The sequence below is a fragment of the Phyllostomus hastatus genome, unplaced genomic scaffold (assembly GCF_019186645.2).
Source record: "Phyllostomus hastatus isolate PE091 unplaced genomic scaffold, TTU_PhHast_1.1 phas_contig_10, whole genome shotgun sequence".
NCBI classification, from domain to species: domain Eukaryota; kingdom Metazoa; phylum Chordata; class Mammalia; order Chiroptera; family Phyllostomidae; genus Phyllostomus; species Phyllostomus hastatus.
The window spans coordinates 1749010-1776122 of NW_025333499.1; the positions used below are offsets into that span (position 1 = coordinate 1749010).

At 40.0% G+C, this 27113-nt stretch overlaps 1 protein-coding gene across 4 annotated transcripts in view; it reads left to right on the forward strand.

The window, feature by feature from the left end:
- PHF8 (PHD finger protein 8) overlaps window positions 1-27113 on the forward strand; it is a 94686-nt gene that overhangs the window by 41019 nt on the left and 26554 nt on the right. For all 4 annotated transcript variants that reach the window (XM_045832993.1, XM_045833002.1, XM_045832977.1 and 1 more), the window contains exons 9-17: window positions 204-291; window positions 654-760; window positions 2231-2322; window positions 4810-4899; window positions 7809-7912; window positions 12836-13014; window positions 13546-13631; window positions 14140-14273; window positions 15099-15412. In XM_045832993.1, coding sequence (XP_045688949.1) covers window positions 204-291; window positions 654-760; window positions 2231-2322; window positions 4810-4899; window positions 7809-7912; window positions 12836-13014; window positions 13546-13631; window positions 14140-14273; window positions 15099-15412 — 1194 coding nt within the window. The remainder of the gene's footprint in view (window positions 1-203; window positions 292-653; window positions 761-2230; window positions 2323-4809; window positions 4900-7808; window positions 7913-12835; window positions 13015-13545; window positions 13632-14139; window positions 14274-15098; window positions 15413-27113) is intronic.

Here is a 27113-nt window from a genome sequence, read left to right on the forward strand (position 1 = left end):
ATTGTTCCAGTTCAGGATTATAATGATGTCAGACTTTGCCAGGATGGGTATTGGGAGAATGGAGGGACCTAAAATGTTCTGAATCAGAGGAACTTAGAATGTTCTGAGTTATTGCCACGCTGACTGCTAGAGCTGGGTTGTGTTTGAGCCGAGTGAGTAGTGGAGATGTCTTCCGGCTCTGATTTTGCCTTGTTGCATGGCAGGATGGATCCATGCTGTGCTGACCCCTGTGGACTGCCTTGCTTTTGGAGGAAACTTCTTACACAGCCTTAACATCGAAATGCAGCTCAAGTGAGTCCTGAGGCTATGGTGACCCTAAGTTGTCTATTCCCAATTGCTAGAGTCCTTGGGTTCTCTGGTACAGTGTGGAGTGCAGCATTGCAGGAGACCAGATGATCAGAAAGGAATGGATACCGGTTCCTGGTGCTATTCAGTGTGAGGATGAATACCTATTCCTCACTTAGTAGTTATGTGACTTTGGACATGTCACATAACCTTTGAGCCCAAGTTTCGTAACCCATAAAGTAGGATCTTATAGGGTAGTTGTGAGGATTAGAGATAATGGATACAAAGGATTCAGAACAATAGCTGATACCTAGTAGGTGCTCAATAAAGGAGATCCTTATCATTGTTGTTGTGCCTACTTCCTCCAGAGCTTATGAAATTGAAAAGCGGCTGAGCACAGCAGACCTCTTCAAGTTCCCCAACTTTGAGACCATCTGTTGGTATGTGGGAAAGCACATCCTGGACATCTTTCGCGGTATGAACCTCATTGCCAACTCTCCCTTTCACCTTGATCCCTGAGCATGTGTGTGCGTGTGTCTGTGCATGTAACCATCACCTCAATCAAGATACAATACTATTCCATTGCCACAGCGATCTTCCTGGTTCTACCCATGTGTAGTCTCCCCGACTCTGTTCCCCTGTACTGTCCATAACTTCTGGAAATCACTAATCTGTTTTCCATCTCTATAATTTTGTTATTTCAAGAATGCTATAAAACTGGATTCATACAGTATGTCGTCTTTTGTGATTGGCTTTTTAACTAAGCATGATAAAAAAGTAGGGTAAAGCATGGATTTAACTTTTTAAAAAGATTTTATTTATTTTTAGAGAAAGGGGAAGGGAGGGAGAAAGAGGGAGAGAAACATCAATAGGCTGCCCTTCATACGCCCTCAGCCAGGGACCTGACTGGTAACCCAGGCATGTGCTCTGACTGGGATTTGAACCAGTGATCTTTTGGTTTGCTGGATGACACTGAACCCACTGAGCTATATCAGTCAGGGCTAGATTTAACTTTTTTATTTAGCAAAGGTGACTAAGAAAATTGGACAATGGTGAAATTATCCCCGTTTGCTACCAATTAAGGTAAGAAACTCAGTCTGGGTAGTCTCAGTTTCCTGAAAAACACTGCTTCCCATTGGGACAAGGCCCAGTGCTGATCCTTGTGGCATCATTGTGTTGGTTCTGGGTATCCGCCCAGTGGAAGCTCACTTGCTGGGTTTCCTCTTACCCGTTCTGCTCTGAAATGGAGTGGCTCCCTTGATCAGACCTGAGATTCTTAAGGTGACTTGACCAGGAGGAATCAGTGTCTCAGAGTTATACAGAACCTCAGAGACAAGTTTCCTACCTAATACCTCAAGACCCTATTCTGCCACCTAGACGAACTATCACTTAAGTTTTCAGTTGGCTGGCAGATAACTAAACTGCTTATGACTTGATCTGAACAGCTCTGTTCAATAGAACATTCTTTATTGAGCCTAAATCTGGCTGTTTGTCATACCTTCCTCCTGGAGTAACTCAGAACAAGTGCATTAATGGCCCTTCAGGTCTGTGTAGATGGCAATCATGGTCCTCCTGAGTGTTGCATTTTGAAACTCAAGTGTAGTGAGAGAAGCACAGGCCTTGGAGTCAGACAGACATGGATTCAGCATTGACTTTGATACTTTACTAGGTGTATGTCCTTGGTCAAGTCTTTTTGCCTGTCTGAACCTCAGTGTCCTGAGCTATAAAATGAAGATAGTGGTACTTGGCACACAGGGTGGGATATAAAGATGTCAAATGCCTGACATGTAGTAGGTACTCATTAAATGAACGCTACTATAAGAATGAGATCTAGAGTTGTGTTTAGAACCTTGAGCATTTTCTCTGGTTGCCTGAAAAAAGTAACAAGCCTTTCACTTCCCTACATGGCTTTGTTCACACTCTGCCTTCCTCTTCTACCCTCTAGGTTTACGAGAGAACAGGAGACACCCTGCCTCCTACCTGGTCCATGGTGGCAAAGCTCTGAACTTGGCCTTTAGAGCCTGGACAAGGAAAGAAGTAAGTATACATATTTCTCTGCCTCCTTTAGAGTTGTGCCCTCTGTAGGGACTGGCCTTGTGTAGACACTTTGGGAAGGTGGAAAAGACCATGGAGGCTTGTGGGCTCCTGGTGCTAGAGTAGAGGACTCGGCTAGGGATCTTTGGATTATGTTATCAAATGTTTCTTTCTGGTTATAAGAAAGCAATACATGCTTACTCGAGAGAATTAGAAAAATACTGAAGAGTATAAAGAAGGAAAAATACAACCTGTAATTTTAATACTCAGAGGGAATTAACATGAACATTTGGGTATATTTTCTTCTGATCTTTCTTATGTGCATTTAAAAAATGTAATTGCTGTCACCCTGTACATACAATTTTGTATTTGAATTGATTGGCTTATCTTAAATTTCCTGTGTCACAGAAGTTCTCTGTAAACATTTAATAGTTATAGGATACTCTTTTTCGGGATGTACCATCCTTACTTGTTTATTGTTGCTTCCTTTTTATTTATTCATTTATTTGGGAGATAGTTAATAGAAATTCGTGCAATGAGTATTAGTTTTTGTCCCTCATCTCTTGATTGTTTCTTCAGGATAGATTGCTAGAAGAACAATTACTGCCTCAAAGTATATGGAAAAAAAAGTAAGACTCTTGATGCATATTGCCCAAATGGCTCTTTAGGGATATATCAATATCCATCTATCCAGTTGAATACTAAACAGCTATAAAAGAGATTAAGAAAGCTCTCTGTGTACTGATTTGGAAAGATCTCCAGCATCTGTCAAATAGAGGTGTAGAATCCTGTGTATAGTGTGCTACCTTATATACTACAATTATATTTGTATGTGCCTGTATTTGCCTGAAGACACAATCTGGAAGGATGCAGAAGAAACTAATAAATGTAACATATGGGGGTGGCCTAATGGAGTTGATGGCCTAATGTGGCTGATGAGGCTTTTCAGTATGTATCTTTATATATTGTTTGATTTTTAAATTATGTGACCGGATTATTTACTAAAAATGTTGACTTTTTAAAAAAGCAATTTTAAGAAATGGAAACACTAGAAGACATATCAACATATTTCTTTATCCTTCTGACACTTTTTATAGACTTCTCCTACACATACAGTGACCTAAGAAGACCTTTAGCCACTGCAGGATTGGCTTGCACAATCTCCCCATTTTCTGTTGCCAGTCATCCCCTCAGATATCCTTGGACTTTATGTGTTTTGCTTTCTCTTGCTCCTTAGGCTCATCTATGCCTGGGCCTTAGCCCGTCATTCTGTTTCTTTTCATCCCTCGGGTGTGGCTATCTTGCTTTCATCTCTGAAATCCCTTCCCCCCACCATGAAGTGAACTTCAGAGTAACTGTCCCAGAAACACCAAAGGGGAGGGAAGGGGATGGGTCCTAAGTACTCATGCCTTGGGTCAGGATGGCCCAGGGCCAATGACTCCAAATAGTGTGGCCAAAGGGAGCTGGTGGAGAGTAGGACACAGATCTGAAGAGCTCATGCTTATGGAAGAAGTCGTTTGTGAAGTACAGGTGATTTCCATGAGAGGCACTTGTTCCCTCACCTTTCCAGAGCCTCTGGGCTGGGAGGAGGGAGCTGTTAAGGTTATCCAGCTGGGTCATGTGGCTTCTAGGTGCCAACCTTTGCCCAGCCACCAAAATAAATTCCAGATGGATTAAAAGAATTAAAGGAATAAAAAGAATGAAATCATGGGAAACAAGGAGTAAATGCTGAGGAATTTTTATCAATCCTCTGGATACTGAAGTGAAGTGAAAACTGGTGGAAGACATCCCAGAGGAACAGCTTGAGAGATCTGGCTATGTAAACATGCAAATCTCAAGGACTCAAAAAGATTGCAAATGAATTAAGAGAGACAACCAACAGTTATCTCTCTGTGTTGCTGTTGAACTAGCTGTGGGCCGGTAGCTACTCAGCACTGAGTTGTGTCCTCACAAGTGTAGTAGAGGCTGGGATGTCCCCAGAGATCTCCCTTAGGTCTTAGACTTTTGAGGGATGTGGCCCAAACCTTCACCTGAGTCCCTCACGTGTCTTTGACACTGTCCTTCATCACATATATGTCTTGCAAATATTTTCTCTGTCTTTGGTTTGTCTTAACAGTGTTTTTCCAAGAGAAATTTTTCTTTTTAAGTTCAGTTTATCATTTGTTTTCTTTCTTTTATGGTTCATACTTTTTGTATCCTAAGAAACCTTTGCCTAACTCAAGGTCATAAAGATTTTCTTTTCTGCTGTCTTTTAAATGGTTTATAATTTTCAATGTTACATTTAGGTCTGTGATCCATTTTGAATTTGTATATATATCTGTGTGTGGTGCAAGATATGAATAGAGGTTCTTTTTGGGCATATGGTTATCTAATTGGTCTAGCACTATTTGTCACTACCCTTTCTCCATTGCCGTGGTACCTTTGTCAAAAATCAGTTGTTTATTTGTACGTGGGTCTATTTCTCTCTTCTTCATGCTTTTTGTTTGACAGGCTCTTCCAGACCATGAGGATGAGATCCCGGACACAGTGCGGACTGTACAGCTCATTAAAGATCTGGCTAGGGAGATACGCCTGGTGGAAGTAAGAAGTATGGGAGCAGGGGAGGTGTTTGGGAAGGGTTTGAGGCTTACGTGGCAAGGTCAGGTCTCTGAAGTTGGCATAAGAGCTTAGGGGAAGGGTTGGGAAGGCCCCACCAGGGACTCTATTCATTCAGATAATTCTATTATGTGCCTTGAGTGTGCCGCACATTGGGCTAGGTGCTTAGGATACATAATACAGTGCCTGTCCACAAAGAACTCACAGTCTGGAAGGGGCGCTGGGAGAAGTTAACCTGTCTAAGCCTTATTTCCTCATCTCCAAAGTGGGGAGAATTGTACATACTCAGGGGTTGTTAAAAGGGTTAAATAAGGTAATACAGTTTGAGCATTAAGTATAGAGCTTGGCACACAGTAGGTGCTCAATAAATTCTGATGGTGTGTCATGGTGGTGGTGGGTGGTGGAGGTCACAGTAGTAGCAGTTGTTGTTAGTTGTTGTTATTAACATTTTGACTCAGTCTCTGCATTGTACAAAATGACAGTTCCCTCGGGTTGAAGGTGATTACAAAGCCATGTTCCAACAGGTGGCATAAACCGTGAGGCAATAAGGTGTAGTGGTAAGAGACTCAGAGAAATGTGGGTTCTGGTTCCTGCTTTGTCACTTCCAAGACTTTCAGAGCCTCAGTTCCTTATCTATAAAGTGGGGATAACTCCACTTTTTCAGAGTTTTGTTAGAACTAAAAACTGATGAATGTAGAGCCCCTCGCATAGTGCCTGGCAGAGTTAAGGACTGAATAAATGTCAGCCATTGTTATTAATAATAGACTTTGCAGCAAAGAGAATTCAGTGTGGGCTGGTGAAGCAACAGAGGCACCAGAGGAGGATTGGACTTCAGGAAGTTTAAATTTCCCTTTAGCTCAGAATCTGTAAAGTCCCATTTAGCACTAAATCCATGCTGGAGGGTGGTCAGAGTGAGCTACTGGGAAGCTGGGCTTCTAGCCTTACTACTTACAGCATGTTTCACTGCCTACAGCATAGCTTCCATTGTCCACCTCCGACCTCATTTTCCTACACTCCTATTTGTCAGAATCCTTCTGGTTTAATTAGAAGGCCTACCCTTTTCCCAGCTCTTCTCACTTCAACCATTTTGTATATGTAGACCTTTGGTCTAGTTGGAAGGGGACTTAGTGATGGGTCATACCTGATCCATTGACTTTCAAACATTTTAAAGCAATGGAATCCTTTTTTTCAAAGAAGATTTTACATGGAAGTCTAATATATATAACCAGTCAAAGCATAGCTGATATGAATAAGATGAAGGCAATAGGCTTAGAGCTCCACTTGTTCCTCTTGTTTGCCTTCCACCTCCCTCTAGTCGCCATGGCCCCTCCCAAGAAGCTCAAAGGAGCCATAGAACATCTTTGAAAACCACCTTTCTAGTCTAATTTTTTAATTTTATAGTTGAGTCAACAGAGCCCCAGAGTGGTTAGATCACTTTTCTGAGACCACAGAGGTAGCTAGTAGCAGAATTAAGACCAGAACCTCTCTGTTTCTCTCAAATTCTTCAGTTGGAACCACATAGTATAGTACTCAGTTATTTTGTCTCATGTCAGCTGCTCTTGGAGCCTTTTCTCTCGGTTTTGACAGTAATGCTGGGCTTTCCCTCTGCTCATCTTCTCTGTATTTGTCAGTGACTGAGTAAAGAAATGCCACCTAGTAAGTTCTTGATGACTCATCGTGCAAAAACTAGGGTGTGCCTGTGTGGAGCATGTGTAAGCCACTTGCACGGCAGTACTGCCAGTGCCATGAATAGACCTCTGCTGTTAGCAGAAAGAACCCTTGAGTAAGCTCTAACCCCCTTGTGTACTGACACTCCTGTAGGATATCTTCCAACAGAAGGTTGGGAAGATGAGTAATATCTTTGGGATGCAGAGGATCTCCCCAGCAGCTCCATTCCCTTAAGCAGACCAGCCCATTCCACTTTAGTAGCCATGTACAGACTGCCACTGCCCTCCAAAAGTGATTCAGAGAAGAAAGCCTGAAGCCTAAGGAACTCTTCAAGAAGGCAGAGCAAAAGGGCGAGGAGAGCTCAGCCTTGGGGCCCTCTGGCCAATTGAGCTATAATCTCATGGGCATACACAATCATCAGGCACTGAAGACAGGTTCTTCCCAGAAAGCAAAGGTGGGTGCTGGCCCATGGGTTCAGCCCAACCCTTTTGGGTCCATTGAAAGAGCAGGGTATCAAAAGGACAGGCTATTCTGTTCTCCCACCTCTCTTAGGGCCCCTGGTGTTTGGCTACCAGTCCCACTCATTTAACAGGCATTTGTTGAGACCTTGTCTATGCTGGGCACTGTGATAGGTGCTGCTATAGATGTAACTTTCAAGAGGCTGACAGGCTAATGAGAAAGATAGACATAAAAACCAATGAGTACAATGAAGTATTGTGGATGCCACAATCAGGGGTGTGTGTGGGGCCCTGAGACACAGAGGGGATTATTCTATCAGGAAAGGGGCAATGGTAAGGAGCGCTTCTCAGAAAATGTGACATGAGCTGAATCTTGAAATGCTGGGATGGGAATGGCATTTGAGAACATGTTATGTGATTGCCAGGTTGGAGTCTTAAAAAGGTCCTTGAGAAAAGCTATCCTCCAGGGCTCTACCTTGCCTCAAGGTTGTGGTGCCTTCTATGGGCATGTGAAAGTGCTCCTCCCTCTTTTTAGGGAACGTGTTTTATAAGATTGATAGGGTCCCCCCTGAAGCCAGCCATACATTCTCAACTTCCTACTCCTGTGATCATTTGGGGTGGGGATGCGGGGGGGGGGGGCAGTGTAGCAGAAACCTTTGTTTAGGTGGTTTTGACAGTGAACTAAACCAGTGAAACCAGAGGGAACTGGCTGTCTTGATTCACATGGGAGACCCAGACAGGTGACAACTGAGCCTCCTCCTTCTGCAGTTCAACATCACTGGTACCTGCTTGAATGATTCAGACGATGACTCGCCAGACGTGGACGTTGGTGGGAATGAGGGCCCACTGGCCCTATTGATGTCTAATGGCAGGTGAGGTGGAAAGAATGAGCACAGAGATACTGGGACTGTTGGTGGCAACATGCCACTGACACAGAGCATGGAATCGGGACCTGGGACTGGAACATGGGTTGGGGAGGGACTGCACTTGGGGAAATACCCAGAAATTACCAAATATCATTGCTTAGTTCAGAGAACCATTGTGTGTTTGTGGGTGGTAGGGGAGAAGTCTGGAGTCTAATTGGTAATCCTCAGAAAAATCTTGTATAAGATCTAGAAATTTCAGCAAGTCAGAACTGCTTGCAGGTATAAGAGGTAGGATAGTATAATGGTTAAGAGCATTAGTTTTTTATATACCTTTGCTATTCAATTTTTAGGAATTTATTTTGCAGAAATATTTGCACAGGTATATAAAGAGAAATGTTCACATCTTTATAATAGTAATTAGAAATGTTCATCAATAAAGGTAGGGTAAATAAATTATAGTGCATCTAGAATAGAATACCATGCAGCTGTTAAAAAAGAATTAGTTTAATTCTTGACATGGAGAGATCAAGGTAAATTCTTAAGTGAAAAATTCAGTTTATAAAATAATATATAAGGATAGTTCCATTTTAATTTTTTAAAAATGCATGTGTATACATGTATGCTTGTGTATGAAAGCAATATACAGATTTTTTCCCTTTATTTTAATTTAACTTTTTCAAAGAATTTTAAAATTTAATTTATACAATTTAAAATTCGAAAACCATTAAAGAATACATAGTGAAACATTTTGCTTTCCTCTCTTTTCCCCAGTTCCCCTCCTCATGGGTAACCAATGTCAATGATTACTTTCCAGAGATAATTATACACATTCACACAAATAAATATATTTATTACTTTACACTTGTCAACCAAACTTGTAACAGTAATTACCTCTGGAAAGTAGGATAGGGAGGCAGTAGAGGAAATTTGCACTTCAGTGGTATTTGAATTTTATACAGTGATCATGTATTACTCTTCTTAAAATAATTTTTAATAGACCATTTTATTTTTTTAAAAAAATATTTTTATTTATTTTTAGAGTGAGGGGAAGGGAGAGAGAAAGAGGGAGAGAAACATTGAAATGTCGATCGGTTGCCTTTCCTATGTGCCTGACGGGGGACCAGCCCTACAATCCTGGCATGTGTCCTGACTGGGTATCGAACCAGTGATCTTTTGCTTTGCTGGACAATGCCCAGCCAACTGAACCACAGCAGCCAGTGCAACAGAACATTTTCTAAAAAAATAAAAGCTGTTCACAACAAAAAGCATGGGCTTGGGACTCAGACAATCGAGTTTGAATCTCAGCTCTGACATGTATTCATGTGTGATGATGGCAAGGTAATTAACCTGTCTGCCTCAGTGTTCTCATATCTGTTCTATAGATAAAACTTACTTAGGGTTGTTGGAAGAATAAATGAGATAAGTATATATAAAGTGCTTATCAGAGGGCCTGCCACATAGTAAATGCTTGATTTAATGGGAGCTCTTATAAATACAATGATGAGGTTGAAGATGAAAGGTGATGGTGGTGGTGATGGTGGTGGTGATAATGGTATGTGTATGAACACTGACTAGGTCATCAAAAATCCTGAAACACATAGGCAGGCAGAAGAAGGTTTAGTAAGAGTTATCATCTGGACACCCAGAATACCAGGAGCTGTCAAGAGCCAAGTACAGAGTATGAACATTGTGGGACCTCAAGCAACAAGGATACCTTAATAGCCTTTTTGTGGGAAAAGGTTGTCTTCAGATCCCAAGGGTGAGGTGTAGTAGTTCACCTGGCTGAGAAATAAGGGAAAAGAGAGTGTGAGAGTAGGGCAGATTCTGAAAGCAGTAGAGCTATCCTTTGAATTTGAGAGCCTTGTTACTAAAGAATAAGATCAGTGAGCATTGCCTTTGTCCAGAACCAATGGTTGGTCTCTGGGGAAGAGAAAATTGAGAGCCCTAAGGGTCCAGCCTGTAATGGCTACTGGGGACACAATGAGACATTTCCCCTTCCCTACCAGTCTTTCTTGTGCTGCTTCTATTATTTCCTGAAGCTGCAGAGGTGGCTTTTAAGTGAACCTACAGAATCAAGGTATAGAAATATTTACAGACCAGATGATGTTATGTCTGGACTTTTCTCCAAAGTGATCCAGTATTTTGTAGGGACTGAGGTGTAAATGAAACAAGATTGGCTGTGTGTTGATAATTGCTGAAACTTAACTGGGTGATAGGTACATTGGAGTTTTGTTATACAATACTTTTATATTTTCGTATATATTTGACATTTTTCATGACTAGAAGTTAAAAAGATCAGGGCATAAATAGCTACCATTTACAGAGCATGTTCTCTTTATCAGACTCTATTTTAGCTATTTACATATATTATTTTGTTTAGTCCTCAGAGCAACCCTGAAGGTCAGTGTTGTGACCTCTGTTTTACTAATATGGAAACTGAGGCCCCAAGAACTTAATTATATAAAAGATTAGCTACCATTAGGCACTTGCCATGTGTCAGTCTCTGCATTAGCTCATTTAATCCTCCCAACAACTCTGTGAAGTAGAAAGTAGGCCAATTTAATGAGAGCCAATTCACTGAAAGCTAGTTCACCAAATGATTATTTGCCAAATATATCAAGTATACTAATTTACCAAAAACATACTTCTTTTTAACAATAAGGTTTATTTTAGCAGTTTGTACTGGTTAATATTATTTACCATGTATAACAGGATTATTTAAGGCATTATTGAGTTTCACTTCCTTTATATATTTTAACAGCTTTTTTGAGGTATAATTTACATATCATACAATTAACCTATTTTAAGTGTACTAGTAAGTGACTATTAATAAATTTAAAGAATGTATAAACATCACCACAATCCAATTTTAAAATGTTTCTGTCACCTCCAAAGATCCCTAATACCCATTATAGTTAGTACTGGTTCCCTTCTCCAAGCACACACAACCACTAATCTATTTTCTGTGTGCCTTTTCTAGACATTTCATATAAATGGAGTCACACAATATGTGGTCTTTTGTATCTGGCTTCTTTCACTTAGCATAGTGCTTTTTAGGTTCCATGATGTAGTGGGTATCATTAATTGCTTCCTTTTTATTGCTGAGTAGTATTCCATTTATGGATATACTACATTTTGTTTATTCACTAGTTGGTGGTCATTTTTATTGTTTCCACTTTTGGCTATTGTGAATAATAGTGCTATGAGCATTTGCATGCAAATTTTTGTGTAGACATGTTTTTGTTTCTCACTGAGTAGTAAAATTTTGGATCATATGATAACTCTATTTTTAACTTTTTAAGAAACTGCCAAAATTTATTTCAAAATGTCTGTACCCTTTTATATTCCCACCAGCAATGACAAGTTTTTCCAAATACTAATTAATACTTGTTATTCTCTGTGTTTTTGAATTTTAGGCTTTCTGGTGGATGTAAATTGGTAGCTCATTGTGGCTTAATTTTCATTTAAGACTAACGATGCTGAGCATCTTTTCATGTGACTATTGGTCATTTGAATATCATTTTTAGAGAAACTTCTATTCAAATCTTTTGCTCACTTTTTAATTGGTTTATTTGTCTTACTAGAGAGTTCTAAGAGTTATTTAAAGGTAATGGGTAGAGATACTTCACTAGATAAATGATTTGCAAATATTTCTTTCCACTCTGTGTCTTGTCTTTTTATTTTTTTCTTAAGATTTTATTTATTTATTTTTAGAGAGGGGGGAGGGAGGAAGAAAGAGAGGGAAAGAAATAAAATGTGTGGTTGCCTCTTGCATGTTCCCCATTGGGGACCTGGCCCGCAACCCAGGCATGTGCCCTGACTGGGAATCAAACCAGCGATCCTTTGGTTCACAGGCCTGTGCTCAATCCACTGAGCTACACCAGCCAGGGCTCTTTTTATTTTCATAGTGTCTTCTGAAGCACAAACATTTTGAATTTTATGTAATCCCAGGTCACAAAGATATTTCCCTATGTCTTCTAGAAGTTTTATAGTTTTAGCTTTTTCATTTAGACCTATGATCCATTCTGAGTTAATTTTTGTGTACGATGTGAGGTACGAGTCCACATTTGTTTCTTTGCATGTGATAGCCAGTTATTTCAGCACTATTTGTCAAAAAGACCATTCTTTCCCAACTGAATTGTCTTGGCACCTTTGTCAGAAATCAACTGACCGTGAATTTAAGGTTTTAGTTTTAGACTTGCAGTGCAGTTCTGTTGATGTATGCCTATCCTTCTGTCTGTATCTCCCTGAATTACTGTAGCTTTATAGTAATTTTTAAAATTGAGTGGTATAAATCCTCCAACTTTGTTCTTTTTCCAAATTGTTTTGGCCATGTTGAGGCCTTTGTATACCCATATACATTGGTTTATTGATTTCTACAAAAAAAGTGAGCTGTATTTTTTTCAAAATAGTTTATTTTTTATTTTTTAAAATTTTATTTAAATTGTTGTTGCAGTACAATTTTCTGTCTTTTACTCCTATCCCAACCCACCCACCCATCCAGCCCTCTCCTCCTCCCTCCCATTTCCACCCACCCCTAGTTTTTATCCATGTGTCCTTTATACTCATTCCTCTAAACCCTTCCCCTTTTCCCCTGAAATTCCCCTGAAATTCCCTCTCGTCTCCCCTCTGAAGTCTGTCAGTCTGTTCTTTATTTCAGTGTCTTTGGTTATATTTTGCTTGTTTCTTTGTTTTGTTGTTTAGGTTCCTGTTAAAGGCGAGATCATATGGTATTTGTCTTTCACTGCCTGGCTTATTTCACTTAGCATAATACTTTCCAGTTGCATCCATGCTGTTGCAAAGGGTAGGAGCAAAAAGTGAGCTGTATTTTGATAGGGATTGCATTGGATCTATAGATCAATTTGGAGAGAATTGCCACCATAACAATAATGAGTGTGACTATTTTTATGTTCTTCTCTTTCTCTCTAGTACCAAGAGGGTAAAGAGCTTATCTAAGACTCGGCGAGCTAAGATTGCAAGGAAGGAAGACAAAGCTAGGCTAATGGCTGAACAGGTGATGGAGGATGAATTTGACTTGGATTCAGATGATGAACTACAGATCGATGAGAGATTAGGAAAGGAGAAGACAACCCTGATAATAAGACCAAGTGTGTACCCATTTTTTCTCTTTCCTGCCTTGCCTGCTTCACATTTGTTTTTGGTCCCCTTGATAGACTCCAGACATTAGTCTGGAGCTTGTTGACATTCTGATTTACCAGCTCTGTAGGCCTCCATGTAACATTTGCTCTAGAGATTTATTTATTTATTTTAATTTAATTTAAAATTGTTTTAGGGAGAGGGGAAGGGAGGGAGGAAGAGGGAGAGAAACATTGATGTGAGAGAGAAACATCGATCGGTTGCCTCTCACATGCCCTGAACTGGGCCAAACCTGCAACCTAGGCATGTGCCCTGACTGGGAATTGAACTGGCAGCCTTTCACTTTTTGGGATGATGCCCAACCAAGTGAGCCACACCAATCAGGGCTAGAGATTTATTTATAAGCTAATCCCTAACCTCTTTAAATTAGTCATCAGTGGTCATTACTTTCAGGAAAATTATAGTTTTATTTTCTTTCCCCTGGGTCTTTAGTTTAGATGCTGATCTTGGCTTCATGATAGGTGCATTCCATTGTTTTCTAGAATTTCCCCGAAAGCTGCCCCGTGCAAAGCCTTGCTCTGACCCCAACCGAGTTCGTGAACCAGGAGAAGTTGAGTTTGACATTGAGGTAGGAGCCTGTCCTGTGTGTGTCTAATCTTCTGTTCATTCTGGTTATGGAGGCAGAAGGCAGATTATCATTCTACTTGGGGGAAAAAGATATTCTGTGCATTCAGTGCCTAAGGTATTTATTACATGAAAGACTGTACTAAGTGTTGCTGAACATATAAATGGAATGTTATAATTTAGTTAAAATATTTTATAAATCATTAATACAGAGTAGAAGAAAAGGCAGTGTGATGAACAGAAAGAGTATCCAATTTGGAATATCTGATTGTAATCTTACACAAATTACTTAACTGAACCTTAGTTTCCTTATCTGTAAAATAGGACCGATAAGACCCACTTCACAAAGATGCTGTGGGAATTAAAATGAAAGAATGAGTATTTTGTTTAGTACTTAGTCTGTACTTGGTGCTCAGAAGATAATAGTTTGAGGAGTAAGACTGTGAACCCTGTATTGAGGCCTTACCTGACCAACCCTGGGCAGCTGAGGTGATATCCTCTTTCCCCAACAGGAGGACTATACAACAGATGAGGACATGGTAGAAGGGGTCGAAGGCAAGCTTGGGAATGGGAGTGGAGCCGGTGGAATTCTTGATCTACTCAAGGCCAGCAGGCAGGTGGGGGGACCTGACTACGCTGCCCTCACGTGAGTAACTGGCTTTCATCTCCCCTTTCCAAGGCAATCAAACAGCATACCCCCACCCCTCACCCAAAGGGCTGAGTCAGCCAATCAGCAGATATTTATCAAGCTGCTATTTATGTTTATTTATTTATTTAGCCTTGCCTGAGGGCATGTTTTTTTCATTGCTTTGAGAGAGAGAGAAACATTGTTGTGAGAGAAAAACATTGATTGGTTCCCTCTCTTAGGGTCCCCAACCGGGGATTGAACCCACAACCTAGACATGTGCCCTGACCTGGAATCGAACCTGCAACCTTTTGGTGAATGGGACGAGCTCCAACCAACTGAGCCACACCAGCCAGGACTCAAGCTATTATTTAAAGGGACAAAGAATTAGCCAGGGCACTTGGACGGAAAGAATAAAGTACACTTGAAATGTGTCCTAAAAAACTTAAGGTCTGGGAAAGAGACTGTATAGACATCAAGGGGAATCAGCTTTGTGTTCTCTGGAAGATGTAAGAGGGGCTGGAAGAGACAAGGGAGAACTGGGCCTTCTTTTTTAAAGGAAAGAATGCAGCATGGATAAATAGGGAGGGAGATGTGCCTTTCTTTTTGCCACCTTGCCTGCTGTCTCTGGAGAGACTTGAAGCAAGAAGGGCTGGCCTTTTCATGAAAACAGTGATACTATATGGATCCTTTAGTTTGATTTCTGTTTTTTTCACCTGGGGTGATTCTCTTCTTCCTTTCACTCTGACCCCTCAGCTGTTGTACCTTCTCCCTGACTATTCTGATGACTGGTTTCCACTGACACCCAGAGAAACTACCTCAGCATTTCTCCTTTGTCCCTTGCAGCGAGGCCCCTGCCTCTCCCAGCACTCAGGAGGCCATCCAGGGCATGCTGTGCATGGCCAACCTGCAGTCCTCATCGTCCTCCCCAGCTACCTCCAGCCTGCAGGCCTGGTGGAACAGGGGGCAGGACCAAAGCAGTACAAGCTCCAGCAGTGGGCTGGGCACAGTGACTAGCAGTCCTGCTTCCCAGCGCACCCCAGGAAAGCGGCCCGTCAAGCGGCCAGCATATTGGAAAGCCGAGAGCGAGGAGGAGGAGGAGAACGCCAGTCTGGATGAACAGGACAGCTTGGGAGCATGCTTCAAGGATGCAGAGTATAGTAAGGGCAGCTGAGCACTTGGGTCCAGGCCAGAAGGGCTCCCCCAGCCCCAGTCTTAATCCCAATCCCAATCCAGGACAACTGAACCATATTTTCTTAATTTATAAAGTGGGACTATGTCACAGGTTGAGGTAAGAATTGGAGATGATGCTTGTACAGAGCACCTGACATGTTGTCTTGCTCCTGGGTGGCTCTCAAAAATTGGTAGCTGTTATAATTAGCTATCCTTCACTTTTAGTCCAACTTGCACTATTGGTGACTTTTTCCCTTGCCTATTTTACTTCCGTCATCTGTATTATTTGTGTTCTATGTCATTCAGTTCATCCCTGGCAAAAGTATATAATAACCTTTCAGTCGACTTTTTACATTTAAGAGATGACTCCTTGTTTTAAGATAGGATTTATCGAGTACTTCAGTGTATAAAGTGCTTTTTTCTATAGTATAGCTGACTTAATGTAGGTTTTAATATTTTTAAAAAATTAATGCTATTTATCAAAATTAGAACAAGACAGAGAAAATTACCTGTTACTAATGCTCATCTGCCTCTGAGGAAGTTAACCTTTGCTATCAGTTTGATGTACACTTTTCATTTTCTTGTGTTTATACCCACATGTAGACATAAATAGATACAGGTGTAGTGTTAGTGTCTGTGGTTCTACAGTTTGCTTGGATATCTTTCAACATCAGTTCCTAGAGATGTACTTCATCAGTACATATTGAGATATACCTGCTGCGTAGTAGTCTTATAGCATAGCTGTACCATGATTCCTTTGTCCATTCCCTACTGATTAACATTTAGGTTGTTTCTAATTTCTTACTGTTACTAACAATGCTACAATGAAAGTTCTTGTAAATGACCCTTAGTGCCCATGTACCAGCTAACATTTCTCTGCTGGGTTGAACAGTATGTACAAAATAAATGTTAATAGTGCCAAATTCCCCTCTGAAACAGCCAGAATATGAGCAGTGTTATGAGAAATACCTGTTTCTCCACAGCCTTACCAGCAGTGGATATTATTAGCCTTTTACATTTTTGCCAAGCAGATGGCACAAAATGGTGTCTCAGTTTGTTTTATGTTTATTGGCTCTTCTTTACTTCTTTTCTGTGAATTATCTATTCAGTCTTTCACCCATTTTTCTACTAAGATGTTTGTTTTTCTTATTGGTCTGCAGGAGTTCCCTATTCTACATTTGTTGGAGTATTTTAATATATTTTGGAAATGTTGAAGTATTTTTGTCTCTTGCTTGTGTTTCATTTATGGTATCTTATGGTAGAAGATTTCAGTTTCTACATAGGCATCTTTGTCAATTTTTTTTGTAGTTTATGTCATATGTAAGAAGACTTTCTTATATTTTCACCTAAAATTTATATAGAACTTAAAATTTTAGCTCTTTTTCTGGAATCAAGTTTTGTGAATTGTGGGAGGTAAGAATCTAACCATTTTTTTCTATATGGGTAGTCATTTGCTCCAACACAATTTATTGACTAGTTCATCATTATTCCAGTGATTTGAAGTTCCCCTTTTGTCATAAACTGAATTCCTTTATATATCCAGATTTGTTTTTCTGCTCTGTATTCCCAGTTCTGTCACTTAATAGCTATGTGACCTTGTGCAAGCTAGTTAACTTCTCTATACTGACCTCATAGGTTGTGGGGTTAAAATTAATATATATAAAGCACTTAATGTCATTGCACAGCACATGGTAAATGTTATATAAATGTTAGATATTATTATTCTGTTCCATAAAATAATTTTGTCCATTTCTGTGGCAATGTCACATTGGTTTAGTAAAGCAAATCCCTTCTGCAGAACTCACTTTGGACCTAAGGAGAGCATAGATGCTTATCAAGGCCATCATCTCTGTGCTGAGCTGTGATTGGTCTTAGGGTCATGCCAAGTTCCTCAGCCACCCATTTTTCCTTCAGTAAATAGTCACATCGACCTACAGCCAAGACATCCAGATGTGGTCTGGTCCCCTCGGAACAAACAACTCAAACAGCCTTTGCTTCCCCATCACCCTCCCTTTTCCTGCTTCACCCAGCAAAACTAGAAAGGTAGTTTAACAAGTTCTACCTACTTGTTCTTATTTTTCCAGAATTTCTAGACCATTATTGAGCCTTTTCTATTCCAGATGGATCTTAGAGTTAGCTTGTCAAATTTATGAAAAACCCTATTAGGATTTTTTTAATAAGGATTGCATTACTATATGTAAATTAATTTATGGAAGCTGACATCTTTCATTAGAGGCCTTTTCTGCTAGAATGGGATGTGTGCATTCCTGAAAAACATCATATCCTGAAAATTTGTACCCTAAAATAGAGTTTACCCTAGTGTAAACCCTAAATAATAGAGTTTACAGTAAAAAGAGAGTTAGGGACATACCCCTCAAATTCTCTTTGGCTTTGAAGCCAAAACACTGACCCAGGTGGCAGCCCACCTTGCTGAGTTAGAGCCCTTTGGAATTTGTACCCAGCATCAGAGTCAGTGGATCTTTGTAGCCTTAAACCCTGAGCTCAGACTTCTTTCTTCCAGATGTAGGTTCTTGAGGGCATTTGCTTAAGGTAGATACCAGCTCCATCAAATTAAAGTCTGATCCAGGGCCTAGTCTTCAGCAATCTATTTTTAAAACACAGGGGAAGTATCTTTACAACTTCCTCATCTTCCCCTCATCATCTTCCTCTCCTAACAGAGCTTGATTCTGTAGAAAACAGAGCCACCATTTACTCTTCTCTAATGGGAGGCACTATTGCAAGATTTTTATCACTTCTCTGCAGGTCTTCACATAGGGTCTGGCAGAAGTAACGCCTGCTCGAGTGTGGTTAGTAGGGTAATAATATGGGTGAACTAATTTATAGTTTTAGTTTGAACATTTCACCTAAAATGTCATATAGTGTGCTCGAATGTGATATTGGTTTTTTTTTTAAGTTTTTATTTATTTATTTTTACAGAGGGGTAGAGGAGGAGAAAGAAAGGGAGAGAAACATCAGTGTGTGGTTGCCTCTCACACACCCCACACCAGGGACCTGGCCCGCAACCCAGGCATGTGCCCTGAGTGGGAATCGAACTGACGACCCTTTGGTTCACAGGCCGGACGGCACTCAATTCACTGAGCCACACCAGCCCGGGCGAGTGTGATATTGTTATGTTTGAGAATTATGGTACAAGCTTAAGATTTTGTAATAAAAAGGGATGTTATTTGTGATGGACCCTGTATATTGCTAAGGCTTTCTCTGTAATTGTGAGAAACTTCACTAGTGATTGACTATTTTAAAGTGTACAATTCAGCAGCATTTAGTGGATTCACAGTGTGGTGCAACCACTACCTCTTTCTATTTCCAAGGTATTTTCTTCATCCCATAAAAACACCTTGTATTCGTTAAGTGATTGTTCCCCATGTTCCTTCCCCTTATCCCCTGGTAACTACTAATCTGCTTTCTGTCTGTATGTATTTACCTATTATGGATATATCATATAAGAGTAATCATATAATATGTGACCTTTTGTGTCTGTCTTCTTTCACTTAGCATAATGTTTTCAAGATTCATCCAAGTTGTAGCATCAATCAGTATGTTGTTCCTTTTTATGGCTGAATAGTATTCCATTTTATGGATATGCCACAATTTGATTATCCATTTATCTGCTGGTGGGTGTTTGGGTTATTTTTACATTTTGGCTGTTGTGAATAATGCTGCTAAACACATTTGTGTGCATGTTTCTGTGTGGACATATGTTTTCATTTGGGGGGGAATATATCTAGGATAGAATTGCTGGGTCATATGGTAATTCTATGTTTTACTCTTTGAGAAACCACCAAACTGTTTTTCACAGTGACTGCAAGAGAATTGTCACCTTAGGTATACTGAGTCTTCTGATTTATGTACACAATATATTCCTTCATATTTAGTCTTTTAAAAATTTTTTTCATCAGTGTTTTATATAGAGCCTGCACATGTTTTGTTAGATTTATCCCTAAGTACTGTATTCTTTGGTGATACGGTAAATGGCACCTTTTTTAAACCTTTGGTTTCCAATTGTTTATTGCTAGTGTATGTGTGTGTGTGATTGATTGATTTCATATGATTTCCTTATATCTTGCAACCTTGATAAATTCACCTATTCTAGGTTTTTTGGTGTGTTCTTTTTTTGTATAGATGATCATGTCATGTGCAAGTAGGAACAATTTTACTCCTTTCTTTCCAGTCTGTATGTTTTTTTCCCTCTTTTTGCATTTTTGTTCTAGCTAACACTTCAATCACAATGTGGAGAGAAAGTGAACACCCTTTCCTTGTTTCCTAGTCTAAAAGGAAAGCATTCAGTCTTTTCACTATTATGATGTTAGCTATAGGTTATCAGGTTAAGGAAGTTTACGTCTTACTTTGCTGAGAGTATTTTTTATGAATGGGTATTGAATTTCACCCAATGTTTTTGTTTCATCAATGGGTATGATCATGTGGTTTTACTTTAGTCTATTGATATGGTAGGCTATGTGGGCTGATTTTCAAATATTAAACCAGTCTTGAAATCACAGGATGTACCTCACTTGATTGTGGTGTATTATTCTTTTTACATATTACTGGATTTGACTTACTAGGAGTACTTCACTAAGGATCTTTGTGTGTATGTGCATGAGGGATATTGGTCTGTAATTTTGTTTTCACATACCATCTATCTTTAATTTTGGTGTCAGCACAATGCTGGCCTCAAAGAATGAGTTGGGAAGTGTCCCCTCCTCTTCTGTTTTCTGGAAGAAAGTTTGTGTAGAATTAGTGTTTTTTTTTAAACATTTAGTAGGATTTGTGAGAGAAACCACCTGGACCTAGAGATTTCCTTTTCAGGTTTTACTATGGATTTATTTTCTTTAGTAGGTGTAGGATTATTCAAGTTATCTATTTCATCTTGGATGAATTTTGATTGTTTGCATTATTCAAGGAAATGGTCCATTTCAGCTAAATTGAAGAATTTATGGGCACATAGTTGTTTGTAGTGTTACTAGGTTATCCTTTTCATGTCTGTGAGTTCTTTAGTGATATCGTTTCATTCTTGATAATAGTAATTTGTGTCTTTTCTTTTTTTTTTCATTGTCATTCTTGGTGGCCTTTTATCAAAGGAACAGGTTTTGGGTTCATTTAAAACATGTTAAGATTTGTTACCCAATCAGGCTTTAGTCTATTTTGATAATTTGTGTTGTAAACTTGAGAAGAATGTGTATTCTGCTATTTGTGAGTTGATTGTTCTATAAATTTCACTTAGATCAAGTTGATTGATGTGATTGTTCTATATCCTTGCTGATTTTCTGTCTGTTTTATTGATTACTGCGAGAGATGTGTTGAAGTCTCCAAACATAATTAAGAATGTGTCTGTTTCCGGTGGGCGCGGGTCGGAAGCGGCGTGCGGTGATCGCGGTGATCGGGGAGAACTTGGCGTGAACTCGGCGCATAAGCCATCCGGGGTGTGCGAGATCGCAGCGGTGGACCCTGAGTATGCAAGCAGCGGCTGGCGGACCCAGTGAAGCAGCGATTGTGGACCAGGGCAAAGTGCACAACCCAGGATCCCAGAGAAGGGACTGTGATCCCAGGAGAACGGAACTACCGCCATTGTTCCCTCCCACCCCCCACACCCGTCCCCACATACAATGTCACAATCTAGCGACTGGGGTGACCAGCCCAGGTAAACACTTAAGGCTCTGCTCCTCACGGTAATAAGAGCGACCAGACAGGGGGAAAAAAAAAAGGAGAGACAGAGAGAGACATGTCTCCAACAGAAGAACAGATCAGTCCCCCAGGACTCATCCTTTTGAGCAACCAAGAAATAGCCAATCTGTCAGATGCACAGTTCAAAACACTGGTTATAAGGAAGCTCACAGAATTGGTTGATTTTGGGTGCAAATTACATGAAAAAATGCAGGTTACCACAAAAGAGATGAAGGAAGATGCACAGAGAGCCAGTAGTGATGGGAAGGAAACTGGGTCTCAAAACAATAGAGTGGACCAGAAGGAAGCAAAAAACAACCAAACAGAAAAACATGAAATAGGAATTCAAAAAAACGAGGAGAAGCTTAGGAGCCTCCAGGACATCTTTAAACATTCCCACATCCAAATTATAGGGGTACCAGAAGGGGAAGAGGAAGAGCAACAAGTGGAAAAGTTATTTGAACAAATAATAAAGGAGAACTTCTCCAATCTGGCAAAGGGAATAGACTTCAAAGAAATCCAGGAAGCACAGAGAGCCCCAAAGAAGTTGGACCCAAGAAGGAACACACCAAGGCACATCATAATTACATTAGCCAAGGTAAAAATGAAGGAGAGAATCCTAGAAGCAGCAAGAGATAAGGGGACAGTCACCTACAAAGGAGTTCCCATCAGACTGTCAGCTGATTTCTCAAAAGAGACCTTACAGGCAAGAAGGGGCTGGGAAGAAATATTCCAAGTCATGAAAGACAAGGACCTCCATCCCAGATTGCTCTATCCAGCAAAGCTCTCATTTAGAATGGAAGGGCAGATAAAGTGCTTCTCAGATAAGGTCAAGTTAAAGGAGTTCATCACCACCAAGCCCTTATTATATGAAATGTTAAAGGGACTTATCTAAGAAAAGAAGATAAAGAAAAAACATGTATAGTAAAAGGACAGCAAACTCACAATTATGAACAACCACACCTAAAGCAAAACCAAAAGAAACTAAGCAAACAACTAGAACAGGAACAGAACCACAGAAATGGAGATCACATGGAGGGTTAGCAACAGGGGAATGGGAGGAGGAGAGAGGGGGAAAAGGTACAGAGAATAAGTAGCATAGATTGTAGGTTGAAAATAGATAGGGGGAGGGCAAGAATAGTATGGGAAATGTAGAAGCTAAAGAACTCATAAGTATGACACATGGACATGAACTAAAGGGGGGGATATGGGTGGGAGAGGGTGTACAGGGTGGAGGGGAGTGAAGGGGGGAAATGGAACAACTGTAATAGCATAATCAATAAAATATATTTAAAAAAAGAATGTGTCTGTTTCCCCTTTGAGTTCCATAAATTTTGCTTTGTATAGGTGGAAGCTTTTCTCTTAGGTTCATCCACATTTAAGATTTTTGTGTCTTCTTGTTGAGTTCACCCTCTTGTCATTGTGTTATATCACTTTTGTACCTGGTGATTTTCCTTGATCTGAAGTTACTTTGTCTGACAATACAGCCAATACAGCTTTCTTTAATTAGTGTTGGTGTGGCATATCTTTTTTAACTTTTTATTTTTAACCTACCTATATGATTACATTTAAAGTGAGTTTTTGTAGACAGCACTTAGTTGAGTCTTTGTGGTTTAAAAAGATCCTTATTGATAATCTTTGACTTTCAACTGCTGTTTTTAGATAACATATTCTTATTGTAATTATGATATGTTCAGATGAAGATACCCTTTTTCCTTTGTTACCTCTGCTTTTTGTTCCTGTTTCTCATTTATGCCTTCATTTAGATTATTTGAATAATTTTTAGTGTTCCATTTTAATTTACCAGTTGAGTTTTTTACTGTTTTTTTTTAAATCATTGTTCATGTACAGTTTTCTCCCTTTTACTCCCAATTCAGCCCACCCGCCCAACCCTCCCCACTTTCCTCCCAATACCACCCTTCCCGTAGTTTTTGTCCATGTGTCCTTCAAATTTGTTCCTGTGAACCCTTCTCATTCTCCCTTGAAATTTCCTCTTCTCTCTCCTCTGGTCACTGTCAGCCTGTCCTCTATTTCAGTGTCTTTGGTTATATTTTGCTTGTTTCTTTGTTTTGTTGTTTAGGTTTCTGTTAAAGGTGAGATCGTATGGTATTTATCTTTCACTGCCTGGCTTATTTCGCTTAGCATAATGCTTTCCAGCTCCATCCAAGCTGTTGCATAGGGTAGGAGCTCCTTCTTTCTTTCTGCTGCATAGAATTCCATTGTGTAAATGTACCATAGTTTTTTGATTCATTCATTTACTGATGCGCATCTAGGTTGCTTCCAGCACCTGGCTATTGTAAATTGTGCTGCTATGAACATCGGGGTGCATAGGTTCTTTTGGATTGGTGTTTTAGTGTTCTTAGGATATAGTCCCAGGAGTGGAACTGCTGGGTCAAAAGGCAGATCCATTTTTAGTTTTCTGAGGTAGTTCCATACTGCTTTCCATAGTGGTTGCACCAGTCTGCAGTCCCACCAACAGTGCACTAGGGATCCCTTTTCTCCACAACCTCTCCAACACTTGTTGTTTGTTGCTTTGTTTATGATGGCCATTTTTTTTTTTTACTGTTTTTCTTTGCAGAAAACCAGTTCGTATAGAGACTATCCTTTCCCCACTGAGTGATCATGGCATCCTTGTCACAAATTAGTTGACTGTGCAATAATATTGCGATAACTGTGTATGGTGCCTTTGGGGTACTGGAAATACCAAGGGAAATGTGCGGTAAAATACATGATTGTCTAACCACTAAGCTGTACAACTGAAACCAATACAAAATAAGATCAAAAGTAAATATAGATGAAAAAGTTCTAGAGATCTTAGAGTTCTGTTCTACAACAATGTGCATATAATTACGAATACTGTAGTCTGTACTTTAAAATTATTAAGAAGATAAAGTTATGCTTTGTGTTTTTTACTGCAATTTTTTAAAAAAGAAGGAAATTCTGCCCTGGCTGGCATGGCTCAGTGGGTTGGACATTGTCCCACAAACCCAAAGGTAGTAGGTTCATTTTCAGACCAGGACACATGCCTGGGCTGTGGGCATGTGAGAGGCCAGTGATCACTGTTTATCTTGCACATTGATGTTTCTCTTCCTCTCTTCTCCACCCTTCCCCTCTCTAAAAATAAAGAACTAAAATCTTTGAAAAATAAAAGTAAAATTAAAAAAAGAGGGAAATTGTGACATGTGCTACAACATGGATGAACCTTCAGGATATTATGCTAAGTGAAATGACTGTTACAAAGGGGCACCATATTGTGTCCTTCCACTTAGATGAGGTACCTAGAGTAGTTAAATTCATAGAGACTGAAACATTGGTGGTTGCCAGAAGGTGGAGGGAGGAAGAAATGGAGAGTTGTTGTTTAATGAGTATGAAGTTTCAGTGTAGGAAGATGAAAAGGTTCTAGGGATAATGGTGGTGATGGTTGCAGAGTGTGAATATACTTACTAGTAATGCCACTGAACTGTACACTTTTAAAGATGGTTAAGAGGATAAATTTCATGTTAGGCATTCTTTACTACAATAAAAACATACATGTGCGCCCCCCAAACCAATTGACTATAGGTATATCGGTTTCTTTCTGGACACTTAATTCTATTCTGTTGATCTCTATGTCTGCCCTCATGTAGGTACTACAGTGTGTGGATACTGTAGCTTTGTAGTAAGTTTTTAAATTGGGAAATGTGAATCCTTCATTTTCTTTTCAAAATTGTTTTGGCTATTTTGTATCCTTTGCAATTACATTTGATTTTAGGATCAAATTCTATCTCTTCAAAATATTGATAGTAATTGCACTGAGTCTGTAGAATACTTTGGATAGTATTGGCATCTTAACAATATTAAGACATCCAATCTAGGAACATGACATGTCTTTACATTAATTTATATCTTTAATTTTTTCAGCAATATTTTGTAATTCTCTCTTTTTTAATGTTTAAATATATTTTATTGATTATATATTACAGTTGTCCCATTTTTTCTCCCCTTTATTCCCTCCCCCTTCAACCTTCTCCCACCAGCACCCCCCCTCCTAGGTTCACGTCCATGGGTCGTACATATAAGTTCTTTCTCCTTCATTTCTCATAGTATTTTTTACCTCCCCATGTCTATTTTGTACCTACCATTTATGCTTCTTATTCCCTGTACCTTTTACCCCATTCTCCCCTCTTCCCCTGCTGATAATCCGCCGTGTGATCTCCATTTCTGTGATTCTATTCTTGTTCTAGTTGTTTGCTAAGTTTGTGTTTGTTTTTGTTTTTTTAGGTTCAGTTGTTCATAGTTGTGAGTTTGTTGTCATTGTATTGTTTATATTTTTGATCATCTTCTTTTTCTTAGATAAGTCCCTTTAACATTTCATATAATAAGGGCTTGATGATGATGAACTCCTTTAACTTGACCTTATCTGGGAAGCATGTTATCTGCCCTTCCATTGCAAATGATTGCTTTGTTGGATAGAGTAATCTCAGCTGTAGGTCCTTGCCTTTCATGACTTTGAATATTTCTTTCCAGCCCCTTCTTGCCTGTAAGGTTTCTTTTGAGAATCAGCTGATAATCTAATGGGACTCCTTTGTAGATAACTGTCTCCTTTTCTCTTGCTTCTTTTAAGATCTTAACATGATTATGATATGGCTCGGTGTGTACTTCCTTGGGTCCAACTTCTTTGGGACTCTCTGAGCTTCCTGGACTTCCTGGAAGTCTATTTCCTTTGTCAGATTGGGGAAGTTCTCCTTCATTACTTTTTCAAATAAGTTTTCAGTTTCCTGCTCTTCCTCTTCTCATTCTGGCACCCCTATGATTTAGATATTGGAACACTTAAGATTGTCCCAGAGGTTCCTAAGCTTCTTCTCATTTTTTGGAATTGTTGTTTCTTCATTCTCTTCTGGTTGAATGTTTATTTCTTCCTTCTGGTCCAAATTGTTGATTTGAGTCCTGGTTTCCTTCCTGTCATGTTGGTTCCCTGTACATTTTCCTTTATTTCACTTTGTATAGCCTTCACATCTTCCTCTGTTTTGCAACCATACTCATCTATTTCTGTGAGCAACCTGATTACCCATGTTTTGAACTGTACATCTGATAGGTTGGCTATCTCTCTGTTGCTTAGTTCTGTTTTTGGAGCTTTGATCTGTTCTTTCATTTGGGTCATATTTCTTTGGGTGCACCTGTTATGTTCTAAGTGTTAGAGCCTTAGATATTCATCAGGGTGGGGCAACCCACCTCACTTCACTGTGGCTGTGTATGTGGGGGAGGGGTCCTAGAGGGAACGATGCCACTTACTTGGGTTTTGGCCAGTTTTCAGTCACTTCTCCCTCTACCCACAAGCAAATTGGGCCCTTCTGGTGCTGGTTCCTGGGTGGGTGGGTGGGTTTATGTACATTCTAGGACCCTGTGGGTCTCTCCAACGAACTCTCCTGTGATGCTGGGAATTTCTCCCACTGCTGCCACAACCCCCACAGGTTTTTACAGTCTCGGGGTTTGAGGCTTTATTTCCCCTGTGCTGGAACCCTGGGTTGCATGGTCTGTCTTGCTCCTGCTATGTTCCTCCTGTTTTATCTGCAGGCAAATGTGGGACCGCCTGGTCCACCAGCCACCCCCTCACTTACCCGGTCTTTCAGCCACCGCCTAGCGGTGTGTCCTCTCTGCCCTGGCTGCCTGTCTTTGCCCCTCCTACTGCTCTGGATGAATGTTTCTTCTTAAACTTCTTGGTTGTCGGACTTCAATACAGTTCGATTTTCTGGCAGTTTTGGTTATTTTTTGTTTTTAAATTTGTTGTTTTCCTTCTTCCTGTTGTGTGAGGAGGCAAGTGTATCTACCTAGGCCCCCATCTTCGCAGGAAGTCTTGTTTTTTTTTTTAATTATTTTATTGTTGTTCAATTACAGTTGTCTGTATTTCCCCCCCATGACTCCCCACCACCCCAGCCAAACCCACCTCTCTCCCTGGCTTCCACCCTCCCCCTTGGTTTTGTCCATGTGTCCTTTGTAGGAGTTCCTGAAATCCCTTCCCACCTCCCCTTT